Here is a 19,541-nt window from a genome sequence, read left to right on the forward strand (position 1 = left end):
ATGAGTTAAATTTATCTACCTGCTAATAAGCAGCTAACAAGAAGGAAGACTTTAACAGGTAAACAGGTATCATAATTTTATCTTGTATTTTAAAGCAAGTTTCTGATATTTGTAAAATAAAAGTTCAAAAGGAAAATTAATACTTAAACTTTAGGAAGTCAATTACAAGCTAAAAAAAGAAAATTTATCTATCAGGTTTCAGAAGGTAGACAGTGAATTCTACAGGCTTTGAATACATGCCCTATCCAATTATGTCTAAGGATAGATAGTGATAAACATTGGGATTGATGGATGTACTGAGACCAACAAGAAGATATGTTAATTAGACTATAGCATTTAGGTAATTTTTTTATACCTTTCATTTTATTTTCCAAGTTTTCCTACAATGAACATGAACTTCTGTAATCAGAAGAAAATACATCATTCTAAAATGTCATCTCAAACATACTCCCTCTTTAATTAAGGGACCACAGAAGATAGCTTTGAGAAGAGTATGACAGTGGGGAATTTAAAGAGCTTCTTAACTGAAACTTCAAATAATATGCTGCCCCACAGGATTCTGGTATAGATGCAAATCTGAAATTAAATCATTGTTTTAAATTCATATAATGATAGTTAAACAAAAATTTTCAAAGGACTCTGAAAATTTCAGTGTCCCTCACCATCCTTCTCAATGAAGGCAAATAATATCCCTCCTTTGAAAGGTTTTTAAGTACTAAACAGGCCTCCCTTGGTTAGCACTGGACATAGTACCAGCTCAGATCTGAAACTACACCTAGTTTGATTTCATTCTGCAGATCCACCATTCCACTTCCCAAGCACCCATAAATAAATGGCAAAGTTGTATTATTGGAATAAAAAACTGATTCAAAACACAAAGTTTTTAATGTAGAATTCAGAAACATTAGCAATGTTCTTGGAAACTCTTCTATACGTGGGCAAATTCATGGATAAATGAAGCCAAGATTATTAAAGAGTGTATGAAGACATCCCCATCTAAAACACGTGACTCACACCAGATAAAATACAAGGGGTCAAACCTAAGGTCACAAAATAAAAAGTTCAAACTATGAAGAATTCACTGAAGGAATCAAATCACGATAGATAACCCTTGAAGAAGCCACAAGTTCTTCATTAAATTTAATTTCCAAATATTACTCAGCCATAAAATGGAACGAAATTGAGTTACTTGCAGTGAGGTGGATGGACCTAGAGTCTGTCATACAGAGTGAAGTCAGTCAGAAACAGAAAAACAAATACCATATGCTAAATGCATATATATGGAATCAAGAAAAACGGTACTGATGAACCTAGTGGTAGGGCAGGAATAAAGATGCAGACGTTGAGAACAGACTTGAGGGGGATGGGGAGGCTTGGACGTAGTGAGAAAGTAGCATTGACATATATACACTGTCAAATGTAAAACAGACAGCTAGAGGGAAGCTGCTGCATAGCACAGGGAGATCAGCCCAGTGCTTTGTGACCACCTAGAGGGGTGAGATAGGGAGGGTGGGAGGGAGACGCAAGAGGGAGGGGATATGGGGATATATGTATACATGTAGCTGATTCACTTTGTTATACAGCAGGAACGAACACAACATTGTAAAGCAATTATACTTTAATAAAGATGTATAGGGACTTCCCTTGTGGCACAGTGGATAAGAATCTGCCTGCCAATGCAGGGGACACGGGTTCGAGCCCTGGTCCGGGAAAGATCCCACATGCCACAGAGCAACTAAGCCTGTGTGCCACAACTACTGAGCCTGCACTCTAGAGCCCACAAGCCACAAGTACTGAAGCCCACATGCCTAGAGCCTGTGCTCCACAACAAGAGAAGCCACCGCAATGAGAAGCCCGCACACCACAACGAAGAGTAGCCCATTCTCGCCGCAACTAGAGAAAGCCTGTGCGCAGCAACGAAGACCCAATGCAGCCAAAAATAAATAAATTAATAAATAAATTTTTAAAAATAAAGATGTATAAAAAATTAATTTCCAAGATGTTTGTTTGTAAATTGTATCATCTAATCCTTTCATTAATCCTATAAGGTGGACAGTGAAGGTAACATTATTCTCATCTCAAAGTAGAGGAGACCTAGGTCCTGAATGCTTATGTGACTTGGCTTTAACCATACAACAAATAAGCAGCAGAAATAGGGCCAACAAGTTGTTTTCTGCTTCTTGGTTCAACAAGATTTCACAGAATACACTCTGGAGATGGATTATTCCACCCAGCAAAAAAAAATAGCATCATATAACAATGCATCAGGGCCAGAAGGATTCATCTAAGTAATTCACTTCATACCCTTCCCTGTAGTTCAGTAACTCATATATTCAGGCATGCCTTTACTGAATAAACATTTATTGAATACCTGCTAACTATTCTAGACAATATGCTAGGCACATGAATTTAAAGATGAAATAAGATGAAAGGACACTTTCAAGAACTAATCAGGGACAAGAAAACCAACAGTTTCCTTCTATAACATGAATAGTGTTCTAATAAGAGGAATATGTGCTGTGAGAGACATAGGAAGAGTATCTACCCTCCACTGGGTACACAGGAGGGGGAGCAGTCACAAAAGACTTCCTAGAAGAAAAATCTAAGCTGACTCTTAACAGAGAGAGTCAGAGAGTTGACTCAAGTTCTTAACTGGCAAAAGAAACGAGATAAATCTGGATATGTTAATATAGATAAATCCCCAACATACGCTGATGGGTGAAATAGTCAAGTTGTAGAATAACTGCAGAGTGGTACATCATTTGTGTGAAAAGCATACATGCATATAGAAACAAAAATCATATATTTTCTATGGGTACGTGTATAAGCATATAAAAGCAAAGAAAAAGTTCTGGAAGCATATACTACAAACTCCTAACACTCATTACCCCCAGAGGAGGGGGCAGGGGACCAGGACTGGAAGAGGTAGTCAGAAGGAACTTTAGCCTTACTGACAGTTTTAAAAGGAGAATGTTATTATGTGTTACTTGCATTTAACTTTTTATTTTGAAATAATTATAGATTCAGAGGAATTTGCAAATAAATTTTCTTGTAAAAAGAATTTGCAAAGAATAAAAATCATATGATCATCTCAACAGAGATGCAGAAAAAGCTTTTGACAAAATTCAACATCCATTTATGATAAAAACTCTCCAGAAAGTGGGCATAGAGGGAACATATCTCAACACAAAAATACAATAAAGCCCCAGCTAACATCATACTCAACAGTGAAAAGCTGAAAGTGTTTCCTCTAAGATCAGGGACAAGACAAGGATGCCCACTCTTGCCACTTTTATTCAACATAGTTTTGAAGTCCTAGCCACAGCAATCAGAGAAGAAAAAGAAATAAAAGGAACCCAAATTGGAAAGGAAAAAGTAAAACAGTCACTGTTTGCTGATGACGTGATACTATACATAGAAAATCAACAAGGTTCTTTGAACCCTTTACCCAGACTCTCCCAATGTTACCACCTTGCATAACTACAGTATGATGTCAAAACAAGGAAATTTACATTGGTACAATCTATAGAGCTTACTCAGATTCTGTCAGTTATACATGCACTCATTTGTGTGTGTGTGTGTAGCTCTGTGCAATTCTATCACTTGTATAACTTCATGTAACCACAATACTTATCTGTACCATCACCACAAGACTTCCTTGTGCCACCCTTTTATAGTCACATCCACCCCCCTACCTCTAACCCTAACACCTGGCAATGACTAATTTGTTCTCCACCTCTATAATTATATTCTCCCATGAATGTTATATAAATGGAATCATGCAGTATGTATCCTTTTGAGATTGGCTTTTTCATGTAGCATAATTCACTTACGGTTTATCCAAATTGTTGCATGTATCAATAGTTCACGGTTTCTTATTGCTGAGTAGTATTCTATGGCATAAATGTACTACAGTTTTTTCTGTTTTTAAACTATTCATCCATTGAAAAACATATGGGTAGTTTCCCGCTTTTGGCTATTATGAATAAAGCAGCTATGAACGTTCATGTTCAAGTTTCTGTATGAAAGTAAGTTTTCCTCTCTCTTGGATAAATGCCCGGATGCGCAGGCTCAGCGGCCACGGCTCACGGGCCCAGCCGCTCTGCGGCATGTGGGATCTTCCTGGACCAGGGCATGAACCCATGTCCCCTGCATCGGCAGGTGGACTCTCAACCACTGCGCCACCAGGGAAGCCCAAATTTTCACTTTAAAATAATTAATTTTATGTTATGTAAATTTTAACTCAATTTTTAAAAAAGAATATCTTTCAGAGATACATACTAAAGTATTTATAGAGGAAATGATATAATGCTACATGGAAATGGATCCAAAATAACTGGGAAGGGAGGTCACAGAGGAAGAATAAATGAAATAAGATTGTCAATGGGTTAATTGAAGCTGGGTGCTAGGTATAATGGAGTTTATTTTACAATTCTACATATATATATATGTGTATGTGAATTTTTTAATATAAAAAGCTTTTTAAAAAGAAGAAAAAGTCAAGATTTGATTTTAAAATAAAGTGTACTTGATTTAGGAATGTGGTATCACCTCCTCCTGAATAACAAGAGTTGGGGAGAATTAAAGGGAGGATATGAACTGGAACATGCTTCCACAACTCCCATCCGTTCACCAGGCATTCCCCAGATGCTCTGCTCTGAAGCTAAGTCTCTTTCTATAAAAAGGCACACTGGTGAGAATGAATGGACACAGGGAAGCTCTGGCCTAAAGCCCAAAGACCCTGGGTCCAAATGAACACAGCAGCAAATTCAACAGACCTCTGAATAATCACAGCTTCCACCTTGAAGGATAAGCAAAGTTGTCAGATCACCTGGGGTATGTATTAAAAAATGGCAGATTCACAGGTTCTGCCCCAGATCAACAGTTCAATCTTTGGGTCTGTGCTTTAGGAAGCAGCACGTTAACAACCTCCCCAGGTGATTCTGATGCCCTCTAAAGTTTGAGAATCACTGGGTTAGGATACTGGGGCCCTGGTATCTTCTAGTGGCCAAAGCTGATTCTAGAGCTCCACCTTGTGGCCCAAAAGCCAGAAAGCAATTTTGCCAGAATCCTTGACTTCCATATATCACTAGTTGACAGGTGTCCAAAGCCCCAGAAGAACCCTTACAACCTCCTCTAAGGATTTATTCCCTACAGATGACATTTTGATCCATGCCATTACACTCAGGGAGTTAATGAAAACATTACAGAAAGCTAGCTTTGAGAATACATACTATTTTGGGATGAATGTAACACTGTACTCATTCAATATTTACTAAGGGTCCATAACATTCTAAGCACTGTGCTAGGTGATAGAGATTAAAAATAAATAAAACATGGCTCTGTCCTTAAAAATCCACAGAAAAACATGAGAATTAATAGTACAGATTAGGACAAGCGCTTCCTTCCTGAGAAGTAATTCCTGAGCACTGGAAGGAAATAACAGACATAATACTGGTCTGTCTGGAGATAAAACAGTCACAGGAAAGATAATCAATGATGGCAAAAGCGGTGACTGAGACATGCAACATGAATGCCACAGGCCGTAAGCATTATACTTTACAGAGGCTCTAGATAGAGCGAACCCTTCTGCTAGAAGTGAGGGCAAGCTTCATTCATTCAGCATGTACTCTGTGCCAAAACTGGGCTAGATGCTGGGGACACAGTGAGTAAAGTAAGCTTTAAGAGTATGTAACAGGGAGACATAGCAAGGACGTCTGCACTGATGGGCTTCCATTTGATCTTGGACCTTGAGGGGTAACTAGGATTTGAATAGGAAAAGAAAAATCAAGAAAAAAGGAGAAATTCTCCTCTATGTGTGTTTGCATGCAGAGGAGGAGTTACAAGGGGAGAAGGGACACTGGTACCAGCGAAGGGGATGACTGCTTGCGTAACGAGTTTTTATTTCATCCAGTAAACTAGGTCATACATTCATTCCCCAAAAAACATTTTCTTGGAGCATCCTGCATAATTGGTTCAGGGGATATGGCCATGAAGAAAGATAAAAGGCAGCCACTAAAGCTCTGGGTAGGGGAATGGCAGAAGTGATGTTTAAGGACATGTGCTATGTGCCAGAAGCAAGAGGCAGGTTAAGAAGCCTGTGTAGTCAACACCTTATGGAAACAGTGATATGGACCTGAAATAGGGCAGGGGCTTTAAGAACTGAAAATAGTGGCCAGGCACTAACACAGAGCAAGGCTGGTCATGGCAGAGGGAGGCAGAAACAGAAGAGTCAAATGGGACTCTAGGATTTTAGCCAGGATGAGTACAAGAGTGATGGTGACATTAATAAAAATACAGAACTTAAAGATACACAGTTTTCGGGGAAAAAAACAAGCTTTTATTACAGGCTTCAATAGATGGGACATTTGCCTGAGTATTGGATATATACATATAAACAGTAAAGATGGGTGAGTGGGAGAGGAGAGAGAGAAAGCAGAGTATAAATGCCTTTTCGGGCCTTTGAAGTTGAACACTTGGGCTCTATTTTCCCATAATAGTATGAGTAGCCCTCAAATGCAATGTGGCAGAGATTGCCTAGCTGTTCAGAAGGCAAGGAGTTACACTTAACTTGGTCTCTACAGAAGTAGGATTGGTACAGGCCGAGAGAACATTTAGGCCCCAAAGCCAGGTGAATTACTAAGAGCAATTCCTTTCTGAGAGCAGGAATTTGCACTCATTACCCATGATCAAGTGTGTCATTTACACAACACGTAAAAGCTTATAAGGTAAGTCTTTACAGGAATTCCTGGCTTGCCCTAGTTTTATTATTGAGCGGGAAAGAACCACTCTCTTTATTATCCTTGTCAAAGCAAGACATTGTTACCTGTCACAGAACTAATGGTTCCTGACAAAAACTGACAAACTAAAGATACGAGAAGGGAGAGAGGTGGTGAGTGAACAGACAGCTAAAACAGGCAATGAAAACGGTGAGACAAGGAGAGTAACAGCAGGGAAAACTTCACTCTTCCTGAACACTTTGGGTGTTCAACGAGTTCAGTTTTGAAAACTGTTCAGAGGCCACTGCAATAGTCCAAGCAAGACATCATAACTGGGATGTTGGCAGTGATAAAGGAGAGGATGGTTGTGAAAAGACATCGGCAGAAATAATCTAAATGAAATAAACCAAACCTCGCCCAAACTTGCAATGTATACTTGGATATGTGAAGTTTTCTCTTATCCAGTTACTTATACTCAAGTTCCCCAGCTATGCTCCCCTCATTTCCACTAAAATCCCCAAAGCAGACCCTCAAGCTCCAATGACTGTATGACCAGGGAAGTAACATAAATGAGAGAAGCACACCCGGATTAAGACATCAAGGAGTGGTGGAACCTGTAACACATCCCAAAGGTTTAAAGAGGAACCCATGGCTCAACTTCGGCTGACTGTTGCCATGTGAGAATAAAGATCCAATGATATCAGATCTTTTGAATTTTTCAAGAGATGTTAGAAACTGTGATTTTTTCTGTGTAATTTTCTAAACACTATTACATCATGTAGGCCAAGCAAAATATCTCCGTGGGTTGAATATGACCTATGGGCAACTAGTTTACAACCTCTGTTCTAAAGCTTTACAGAAGAAAAATTAAGAGCATGTGCGGGTTTCCAGAGTTAGGAGAGCGAGAAACATGGGAAGTCAGCATGAAGACTGGGGCTGGGCCAGAAGACAGTGAAAAGGGAGGCAGAAAGTCTAAAGGCCTCAGACTCTAAAGTTGGATAGGCCTGTATTAAAAAAATTTGAGAGGAATTCTGACAAAGTTTTACTTCAAGGAGGTATAGATGAAAGAAAACTAGAACATACAGGGGAGGATATAATACACATATATGCATGTTATTTCACCTCTCTGTACCTTGACTTCCTTATCATTAAAATAGGAATAATAGAATCTATTTCATAAGGGTGTCATAGGATTAAATAAGGAATTATTCATATAACTGTCATTATCCCCAGCATGTAATGCTTAATAAATGTTAGCTATTATTTATTATTATGAGGCACTGAGAGGTGAAGTAACATGCTCAAGATCACATGGCTATTAAGGTATACTACCTGGCTCTGTACCCAGGATGTACTTCAGATCCTACACTCTAAACCACCAAGCTCTTCTGCCTCCCTTTACAATCCGTACAACAGGAAGTCAGATCAGATGATAACTGAAGTCCCTTCTAGAGCTGACACTTTATTCTACCAGCCAGCCCTCTAGTCAGCTTATTTCAGGGCAGTAGTAGGACAAACATGAACCTGTTCACACTCCTATGGGCTACCTGCTGAAGTGGAGAGACACAGCTTAGGCTTGGGGTAGGGCAGGGAAACCGTTCCAGCATGGAACCACCCATAAGGTAAGGTAGGAAGGGAAAGATATTCAATGTGAGCCCCCCTTATTGTTCCACAGAGATATATTTGTTTCTAGGGAGCCAGTGGGCCACTTGAAAAGGCCCAGAATTCACACATGTGCCCAAGCTACTACAAGCTGGAAGTTACTTAGAAGCCTGCTAAGGAGCCACAACAGGCTCCAAATCAAGAATCTTTAGAACACTGAGTGACTCATCCTCTTGGGGTTCAAAGGTCTCTATGAGAACCTGGTAAAAGCTCTCCTTGTCCCTAGAAAAAAATGCCACGTGTGCTCACTCAGATACACAAGCACACATGATTTTACCTGCAATTATAAGGGGTTCACAAATTCCCTAAAATCTTTCCCTAGACTTTAAGTATCCCTGAAATAGATCATCTCTCCTGTTCCAGGCTTGTCCTCCCAGGCAATTCAGAATTGTCCCAAGATCTGGGTTGGGGTTTCTAGGCAGCTGTGTTTAGGAGACAAATCATCCATTGCAACTCAGCATAATTAATCCTGCATGGAAAAGACAAAGGGCCGTCTCTTTCTCCCCATACCAACTTGCACTGAGAAAATTCAAACAGAAAAGATCTGCAGTTTAATCCCCAAACACTAGTGGATGTGAAGAACAGGACCTCAAGAATATTTCATACCCTTTTTCTGCCTCATATCCAAAAAACCTTAGAAAAGTTGAAAGAAACAGGTAAAAACATCCTAGTCTCCACAGCACTGTGCTCCTCCTTTTATTCTAAAAAAGGAATCAGTCAAGATTGCCAATTAGCTTTACTAGATGACTTTTCTCCCACATGGGCTTTGAAAACTATAGGTTACCAAAGAAACCACATAACCTCACCCATAAATGAAGAAGTAATCAAAACAAGAAGATATTTTTCCCCCATAAGACCTGCAACAGTTTAAGTGTTCATGACGGTCTGGAGATGCATGTAGTCTCATGCACAGTTGGTAGGTTTGTAAATCAGTGCAGCCTTTTGTGGTCGTGGGAAAATTTGACAGTTTTTATAAAAAATGTAAAAACGTACACTCTTCGTTTGATGCAGCAATTACCTAGATATTTTTGCAAAGGTAGGCCAAGATAGACCTGTGATCAGGGTCAGTGAAGCATAGTTTATAATGGCCCAAACAGGAAACAAGAAGTCTGGTTGTTGGGTACATCATATGAATGGAATACCATGTAGCCATTAACGGAATGTGCTAGATTTGCAAGTGCTTACATGAAAAAAGCTCCAAGACATATTATTAATTGGAAAAAGAAGCTGAGCACAGTGGTATTATTATGTGGTTCCTTTAGTCTAAATTCTTTTAAGGATATATATTCCTTATGTGAGTTACACACATTAAGTTATGTTCTGGACAGATACATAAGAAACTGTTCACTGTAGTTACCTTTGGAGATAGTGACTAGAGACCAGGAAAGAGAAGTACTGTATTGATGTAAAACATTTAAAAAACATACAAGCAACAGAGATAATCCTGAGATGGGATTTTCTTTTTCTATCTTTTTTTTCTATTCATTATACTTTTCTGGATATAGACCTTAAATCTAATAAATGTTACTATAAAAGTAAAGCAGAAATCTCAGAATTTTTTTAAAAAGAAAGAAGCCATGTTTAGTGAGGAGACAAGTAAAAAGGGGAGGAGGGCCCCAATATAATGCACAGTAAGAAGCTGGTAGGGGAAAATCGGGAGAAGCATTAACGTTCAACCCCCCTCTTCTCTCAAGACACTGCTAACATCATGAACTGCTCAAGCTTTCCACTGGGGATGAATAGCTCAGAGCTCACTCCAGTTGCCAGCTATTCATTCTCGGTATGGGAGATAGCAGGTTGGGAGAAAGCTGGCATCTTTAGTCCAAATTCTGCCTTTTGTGATAAGGACAAGGCAGAACAGTTGTTCCTGAAGAGCCCAAAGTGGCAGAGGAGGCTTGGGCCGAACACAGGAGACTGTCTTCCTGGCAGAGAACAAGCCTCCCTCAGCACACAGCGTAAATGCACAATAGGGGTCCTGCTACTACACGCATTTCAGCCACATGGAAAAGGAAGAGCCAGGTGCATAGGCAACAGAGAGCAGGAGAAACCTCTGCTGCCCTACGGAGTCTCAGGGAGCCCTGCTCAACACCAGGGATCCCCTTCTGGGCTACACAGATCTGCTATAGATCCAACCTCACCAGACTGCCCCATGGAGAGAATTAGCTAGAATTAAAAATCACCAAGGAAGGTAATCCTCTGTACTCAATTGCCCCTTTCATCCGAGGCCCATGAAATAAGTCATAACCTCGCTTACTTTCCATGATACTCTTCTGCAATAGTACCTTAAAGTGGGAAGTTAACTCCATGTAGAATTTTCAGAGGACCTAGCAATGCATGCAAATCTTTCATAAAGCAAGGTTCGGCTTCATGCACAGATGCCATAAAAGGTCATCTCTCCCCCATGGGATTTAAGGAACATGAAAGAGGCTCCTACTTGCCCCATCCACATATTTCTCTTAATGATGTCTGAAATTCCCCCATTAGTGATTCGGATCATCAGCTCAGAATTGTCCTAAGTGTACTCTTTAATAATGCAAACAGAAGGGGAACACATTAGGTCCCTAACACTGTAGTGCGGTGGCTCTTAACCTTTACTGTTGCAGTCACTGGTCCTTTTGTGAAACTGAAAAAAACTAAACTCCCTTCTCAGAAAAACATACTTAGATGAATACACAATATAATTTCCATGCAGTTTGGGGGTTCACAGTCTTCCTGAAGCTCATATTCCCTTCAGCCCGGGGTTAAGAATCCCCAGTTCAGGGGCAATGCATTTAACAAATCACCATCACTCCTCCAGGAGACCTCCCATGCATTTGGGGAACCCTGGACCTAAAGATAGAAGGTAGTGCTGAAGAGAGCTCTGCCATTGCAAAGTCTGCCTAGAACTGATCCTGTCTAGAGTCCAGATTACAATTTATGATTCCTCCTTAGCAAGGAGTGTGGATGTCTCACACTGCCTGCCCCCTGGAAATAGGGTCCCCCTGGCTTCAGAGACACTGGGATATGTTAGGAGATGTCCAGCTGAGATCAACTGCCAACCAGGTTCTCAAGACTGTTGCTGACTGATGACATTACCTGAGAGTTGAGTCAGGGGAAACTTTTAACAACTTCTGAATAAAGGGGGCTCACCTCTGAGGTTTTCGAATATCCCAGAGTCCCACTCCTTCCTTTGAATTGGCTGTGGCCAATAACCTGGGCTCCACAGGGTTGAACATGACACTGTGAAAGGCTGATGGGTAGTTGGCCAGGCAGAAGGGCTCTGTGAAGAGAGAAATTCTGATCAGTCCACTTCAGGCACTGCTGGGCCTGTGGCAGGCAGACAAGCAGGAATGTGAAAGCAAGAGGCGCACAGCCGTTAACAATCACCCCAGTGGGCTGGAATCCAGTGTAGGACATCATTCCAGTAGCCACGCTTGTTCACAAGGTCCCAAGTCCTGGCACACACCCTTCTGCACCAGAAAGTCTGCAAATAGCAACTTAAACACATATACACAAATTTTAAGCTATAATGCTGATAAATAAACATAGTACCTATTCAGATCCTGTAACAAAACAGAAATGGTCACTGTAAATGGGAAGTTAAGCTGTTTTACAGTAAGTAAAACTGAATTCCTCATGAGCTAAAAAAATTCACAATCAATTACTGGTAGGATTATTATACCTTAATCCAAATTTACTAGCTTTAGAAATTGAAAGTTTTAAAACTACACAAAGATTTAATGAAGACAAAATAAAACAATAGTGCAGTTTTCCCTTCTGGTAATATTGCTCCCTAAATTGAAAAGAAAATAGCCTCAGTCTAGAATTTTAAGATTTCATTTCATCTAGTACTTGAACTTCTCTTGCATCCAGCCAGTTTCTAATCAACTTCACCTAGAAACCCTGCAGCCTCTTGCATATACTAGCTGGCTCCAGGTGAGGAAGGAATCACTTTGCTGCCTGGGGGGACATACTCCTATGGAAGTTGTTTAGAAGCAATAGACAGAAAGCACTCCTCAGTCTATGATTTCCATATGTGATACTTCACAGGCCTCTGGGCACAGGGAGTGCTCAATAATCTCAGCCACGAGGCAGTTCAGACAAAGGAGAAGTGCACGTACCAAGCAAACCACTTCACTCAAACATAGCTGCTGCTTTTGGCTACCAAACCTGCCTGACTCTGAGAACAAACTTCTCTTATAGCCTGAACCTCAATAATGAGCACAGACCAGCATGTTAAACGCTCAGAATACAGAAGAATAAAAAGACTCAGAGCCTGCCAGACAAGGTAGGCAAGATAGTAACTCTATGTACATAGGTATGGTCATGACAAAGCTGCACCAAGAGTGGGGCTGGGGGTGGCACTGAGGGTATGCTGGAGGAAAGAGCCTTTGAAGATAGAGTGACAGAAGTCTCTCTGCAGGAAATGGGCTGAAAAGATGCATTTCCTGAAGAACTTCAGAGAAATTCAACAAGACAAATTCTTCATTTTACATTTCAGAGACCCAAAGAACACATTTGGAAGAGGAACTCACCCAGACAATCCCCCTTAAACAGAGGGTATCTGCTATCATTTTAAGTTCCTACGCACAGTGAAGGTGAGGTTCTGTGGTTCTTTCAGCAAAATAACAACCCTGGATCTAGGATGTAAGAAAGTGCACAACACGCCCATTCTCTGTAAGTAACCAAGAATATGTGCATGTCAGCACCATGCACAAAGCTGGCCCTTGGTGGCTACTCTCTACAAATGAGGCACCACATGTTCTGCTCCTTGGGGCTACTACACAGCAAGATACTGTGGTATTTACTCCAGGTGCAAAGGTCTGTGGAGATTCACAAGTGACTGGAGGAGGACTGGCAGAGGTGCCTCACTTCTGAGTACTCAGGGGTAAGGTGGGACCTCCAGAGACACATTTATGTCCCTATGTGAGTTTCCTCTCCCTTTATAGCACTTCTACCCAGGCTACTCAAGTCATAGACTGGATCTGCTATGAAACTGACTTCAAACTCTTCAACACAATCCAATCACCTTTTGCACAGTGACCCTACCTCCATGGGGAGATTCCCGGATGTCCCAGATGAGAACCCGACCATCATCTGAGGAGCTGGCAAAAATGTTGTCATTCACTGGGCTCACTGACAAGCCATACACCGCATCTTCATGAGCAAACACATCTAAGGTCTCACTGCTGAGAGACAGAGAGCAGAGAGAGGCACACAGGCACACACATACACACAAAAGTAGTGCAGAGTTAAAGCCCTCTAGTTCCTAGAATGGAGTTCTCTTTCATTTCCAGGAGAAAGTCAACCTAGCTAAACCCAAAGGATATTACATTTACTGAAAAGTAGGTATTCGACTTCCAGGTTAAAAAAAAAAGTATTACTAAAGAGATAAGACTTCACGACAAGTTTGCTTTTTGCACTAAATAAGCATATTTAAAGGTGATTCAAGGGAATTCCCTGAAGGTCCAGTGGTTAGGACTCAGCGCTTTTCACTGCTGGAGCCCGGGTTCATTCCCTGTTCGGGGAACTAACATCCCCACCCCCAAAAAAGTGACTCAACTGATGAGTTTCATGTTTTCACTTACTACAGAATGCATCTGCTTGTGTACAGTCTTGGGGGTGGTGCTGGATTTCCAAAAAGCGAGGGAAAGCTTTAAAGCAGCCCTGATGCCAGCAGGGGTAGAAGAGGGATTCCTGGCAGTCTGGCATGGTGAGTAAAAGCATGGCTCCAAAGCCAGGCTGCCTATGTTCAGATCCTAACATCACTTGACTTTAAGTTACCTAATATCTCTATGCCTCAGTTTCCTAATTGAGATCATAATAGTATTGCCTCATAAAATTATTGAGGGTTAAATATTATGTTTCATTCCCTTACAACCTCTCCCTTTAAATTTTTACCTGAAAACTATAATTTTATATCAACTTCGTAAATCTTTTTCAGCAAAGGACAGTTGAGTTCATGTTATTTTCTTCAAAAAACAAGAACTATTTCGGTCTAAAGAGATACCTGCCTTTCTTCATACGAAAGATAGAGTTAATTACCTTCACATACCAACAATCTATTTACCTTTCAACATCATGGAGGATAACTTGCTCATCATTTCCTGCAAGGGAAAAAGCAGACATTTGGTAATTCCTGCAAAGTGATCCTGTTCATATTACAATTCAGTATTTTAAAGATTTCAGGAAAAACAAATGAACAAAGTCAATGTTAATATTTACAAATTAGGAGTGTTAATTAGAAAAAGGTTTATAAAAATAGTGAAGAAGGATAGGATATTCTTATAGAGAATTTGAAAAAGCATAATAGCATGTAGATATAACATAATAAGTTTCCAAAATGCATTATCCAGTGGATGATTAAAAAAACAAAAAACTGTGGCTATTCAGGAAAAGAATAAATGATCATGGGCAAATCAATCCATTCATCCAAGCTAGCTTTTTTTTTTAAACAAAACATTCATTAACTGTGAGACCTGGAAAAATATCTGTAACTTTTCTATGTCTCAGCAAAATAGGAAAAACAATTGTATCTACTTCATAGAGTTATTGTGAAGACAAGAATATAAAAGCATTTGGAGTAGGACTAAGCCCCTAACAAACATTTGCTACTATTCATACCCTCATCATCTTTTATAGCATTAAAATCTAATGATAGTGTGATCCTAAATAATGGGAAAGATTTTATCCACAACTTTTTTCTCTTGCATTTCTCAAGGAATCTAAAAATACTGCATCCATGATATGTGTAGTCCTGCCTTCAAATGGTTTATATAGCCAAAAAATAAAAATCCCAAAATGAAGACAGTAAAAAAATTTCCCACTCTATGCTAAAAGCATAAGCAGTAGAGATGTGGCCAGGTCATCTTAAAGTCCTCACTGTAACTCTATGGTGGGTTCATACCAAGTAAATCAAACCCATACTAATGCCTTTTAGGTAACAGGCACAGAGTGAGGTGCTGAGGATACGAGAGGAATGAATAAGATTGAGGAATTCACAGTCCACCTGCACAAACAACTAATAGTGACAAGACGGGTTATCTTATTGTAGCGATATGCTCTACAACGGGAACACAGATAAAGGAGCAATTATGTCCTTTATGAGCAGGGTGAAAGTACATGGCACAAAGGGGGAATATTTTTATGGGGAAGGAGACACTTGAATAGAAACTCAAGTAACTCAAAACTCTTACCGATGGAAGACTTATGGGAATTGGTGGGGTCTGGACAATTAATCATGGCCTATGGAGGAAGAGTATGGGCAAAAGGCACAGAGCACTTAAGATGACAAGTGATTTAGTGAATTAGAGCACAAGATGCAGGGGAGGAAGATGAGGCCAGATAGGCAGACTGGATTGAGGCTTTATCCTGTGGATGGACATGTAGGGTCAAAGGTCCACATGGTTGAAGAAAACTCGTATAAGCAATGAATAAGGAGAGTTAGATACCGGTAGCAGAAATCACAGCAGGACACTGCAGTAGTCCAGGCCAAAGATGAGGACCTGAATCAGAGTAGTCGGTATAGCAAGAGAGCAGAAACTAAAGGATGGATATGAGGCTTCCAAAATAGATCTGACAGTGTAGTTGGTGACATACAAGATGTGAAAATGAAAGAAAGGCAGGTCTGAAGCTGACTTTGAGATTTCTATTAGACTGAACCATATGAAACTGTCATTTTTGTAAGCTGAAAATGCTCCAATGTCAGCAGTTTCTTAAAAGTTAAACCTAACAACTTACATAATTAGTTGAATGGTGATAATAACCGAGAAAAGGAAACCAGGAAACAAGAGGAAATATTGTGCAGGGGAGAAGGACTAATAATCTTAGTTTTAGATCTGCTGGATTTAAATTACTTTTGGAAAACAAAGGTAGATATTCAGTGGGGAAATCTGCAGTGCAGAAGAGAGGTCAGGGCTAGAAATGTAGTGGTCAGAAAGGAGTGTGACTGATGGATGCCATCATCAAGAGGCTGGCTTGAGCAAAAGCCATTCCAATTATACCCCAACACAACGTTTTTTCAAACAGGAGCCATCCATGGGTCATAACACCAATTTGAGTCGCAACCTTTAAAATCTTTAAAAACAAAACAGAATAGAATAGAAAAAAAAAAAATCAGAGTGTACCACATATACTAAGGTTAAGTACTCTTTCTAACATGTTTCTGTGTACCAGACTGCAATGTGAAAAGTTTTTACCAAAAAAGAGAGAAAGAACAAGAGCAAAGGAGAGAAAGGACAGACAGACATTAGTTTAATACATGTGTCTAAACTGCTGTAATACAGAGAAGACAAGCTAAGGGAAAACAGTAATTCCACAACTCAATGAGATAAAGGAAGGAAAATCAAGGAATAATTTTAGCACTCCTTTATCTGAAATCCCAGCCACAATTTCCCAAGGGGAAATCTCCTTCTCACCTCCAGAGAATACTTTGGTGTTCCCACTGTTGAAAGCCAGGCAAAAAATGTTGGAATGATGCTCTCCTTTCAGCTGTATGGGCTTAACTCTGGAGTGGATAGCTTGTTCCATGTGCCATAGTAGAACCCGGCGATCATCTCCTCCTTGAGAGGTGAGTAAGAATCTAGAGTTAAAAGAGCTGACATTTCAAGGCTGACATTTGGTTCTGCCAGCCTGAATCCCATACTTTCCAAAACTGCATCTCCCCAACTCTGTGAGATTCTGATGGGACACATAAACCCAGAACTCTACCCCCTTAACCATCAGTAGACACATGGCCTCTAAGCCACTCACTTTTCCCCAGAAATTACATCTTGAACAGATACAGAGAAATTTCTGAATTTCCAGAGACCCAGTTGTTTAAATATTTCTTCATTTGCTACCTAAAATCCTTCCACTAATGTCCCCCCACCTTTTTTTTGTCTAACAGAACCTGAGTTGGTTTCTACTGCTTGCAATCAAAGAACTCTAAATATGCTAGTATTTATACCATAATAGTTTCCAAAGCACTCTCCCTGATGTGATCTCACTGACTATGGGACACCAGACAAATGACAACTGAGGAGGAATTGCCTGTCACAGTAGCAGGATTAAGACAGAACTTGGCTCTCATGAAGCTCAGTCCAGCTCTTTCCTCTGCATAATTCTCAATAGTCTGAGTTGAATGAGCAATATTATACTGCATGAGCCAGCTCCTGGAGAATGAGAAGATACATGCTCTACATATTCTTTATATTTGCAAACGCATTATACACATCTGGAAGGATGAACAATGGACTGTAAACAGTGGTTACTACTTCCAGGGAATAGGATTAAAAGAGAGGTAGAGGACAGATTAAGAGGGTTTCTACTTTTACTTTATAGATTTGGCACTGCTTGACTTTTTTTATTTTATTTATGGCTGTGTTGGGTCTTCATTGCTGCACGCGGGCTTTCTCTAGTTGCGGCGAGCGGGGGCTACTCTTCGTTGCGGTGCAGGGGCTTCTCATTGCAGTGGCTTCTCTCATTGTGGAGCGTGGGCTCTAGGCGCGTGGGCTTCAGTAGTTGCGGCACGCGGGCTCAGTAGTTGTGGCTCGCGGGCTCTAGAGCACAGGCTCAGTAGTTGTGGCACACGAGCTTAGTTGATCCGCAGCATGTGGGATCTTCCCGGGCCAGGGATCAAGCCCGCGTCCCCTGCATTGGCAGGCAGATTCTCAACCACTGCGCCACCGGGGAAGCCCTGCTTGACTCTTTACAACAAACCTATATTATATTCCGAATAAAAATTTAACTTACAACAGGAGCAAACATGGGCAGCAAGCCATAGTAAGCTCTATACCTCTGCCTCCCCTCCTCCATTCAATATAATAGCCACAAATTATATCACATCCATAACAAGGGCATACCATGCAACCATTCAATCAGTAGATCTCTAAGAACTAACTCAGAAAGATGACCAAAGGTCTTTGTTAGGGGAAAAAATGAGGTGTAAAGCAGTATGCATACCAACATCCATTTGTGTAAAACAAATTTTTAAAAAGCTCCAATACAGCAGGAACCTTGTCAGTTTTGTTCACTGCAGAATTCCCAGCACCTAAATGAATGTCCCAAAGAGTAGACATTGAATGAATATGCTTATGCTTGCATATCTATGCTTGTATTTGCAAATCTAGATGGCTACAAAAGAAGTTTTTAGTGGACACCACCTCTAGGCTAGAATTGTTTGGAGACTTTACATTGTGGTAAAATATAAATAGCAGAAAATGCACCATTTTAACCATTTATAAGCATACAATTCAGTGGCATTAAGTATATTTGCAGTGTTGTACAACCATCACCATTACCCATCTCCAGAACTTTTACATCATCCCAAACTGAAACTCTGTACCCAATAAACAATAACTCTCCCCAGTGCTCAGTAACCACCATTCTACTTTCTGCCTCCATGAATTTGATTATTCTAGGTACTCCCATATAAGTGGAATCATACATTTGTCCTTTTGTGTCTGGCTTATTCACTTAGCATAATGTCTTCAAGGTTCATCCATATTGTAGCACTTATCAGAATTTCATTCTTTGTAAGGCTGAGTAATATTTCATTACACACATACTGTTATTTTTTTTAGTCCATTCATCCATCTATGGACATTTAGGTTGTTTCCATCTTTTGGCTATTGTGAATAACGTTGCTAAGAGCATATGGATGTACAAATATCTGTTCAAGTCCCTACTTTCAGTTCCTTTGGGTATACACCATTGGAAAATTTTATGTTTTAATTTTTACTTTATACCTTCCTTTACTACTTGACATTTTGCCATAAACATATTTCCTCTTTTAGTAGAAAAAAAATCAGTAGAAAACATAGTCGCCAAATCATACTTATTCTCCCTCCCCTAGAAAGAAGTTGCCTTCATTTCTTGAGTTCCTTTGTTTCTTGAGATCCTTCTTCCTTCCATTGTCCGTCAAAATCAAGTCCTGTGTCCTCCTCCAAAGTATTTCACTGTCAACCCTTAAGGGAATGATCCCTTAAGTATGGCCCACAATGTTCTGTGTTTATGATCTGCCTAATTCAACTATGAGTTCTCTGGCCTGGGATGGTTTTCTAAATTCTATGTCTCTTATAAGTTAAGGTCATGAAAATAAGCTTTGGGTTTTTGTTGTTTTATTTTCATGAAAAATGGCATAAAGGGGTTTTCCTCCCTATTAATAGATTTAGACAGGCCATGGGCACTTTAGTTCTACAG

At 40.1% G+C, this 19,541-nt stretch overlaps 1 protein-coding gene across 5 annotated transcripts in view; it reads right to left on the minus strand.

Moving 5' to 3' along the window:
- The window catches only part of DCAF5 (DDB1 and CUL4 associated factor 5), a 105,517-nt gene that overhangs the window by 61,330 nt on the left and 24,646 nt on the right, over nucleotides 1-19,541 (minus strand). For 3 of the 5 annotated variants that reach the window (XM_089907868.1, XM_022570278.2, XM_089907869.1), the window contains exons 2-5: nucleotides 16,778-16,921; nucleotides 14,431-14,467; nucleotides 13,410-13,549; nucleotides 11,511-11,640 (exon numbers count right to left, since the gene is read on the minus strand). In XM_089907868.1, coding sequence (XP_089763994.1) covers nucleotides 11,511-11,640; nucleotides 13,410-13,549; nucleotides 14,431-14,467; nucleotides 16,778-16,921 — 451 coding nt within the window. The other 2 variants (XM_089907870.1, XM_089907871.1) reach the window with 2 other exon arrangements.

Source organism: Delphinapterus leucas, chromosome 2 (genome assembly GCF_059928025.1).
Source record: "Delphinapterus leucas isolate spDelLeu-1000000601 "Yukka" chromosome 2, BTC_Dleu_Yukka2, whole genome shotgun sequence".
NCBI classification, from domain to species: domain Eukaryota; kingdom Metazoa; phylum Chordata; class Mammalia; order Artiodactyla; family Monodontidae; genus Delphinapterus; species Delphinapterus leucas.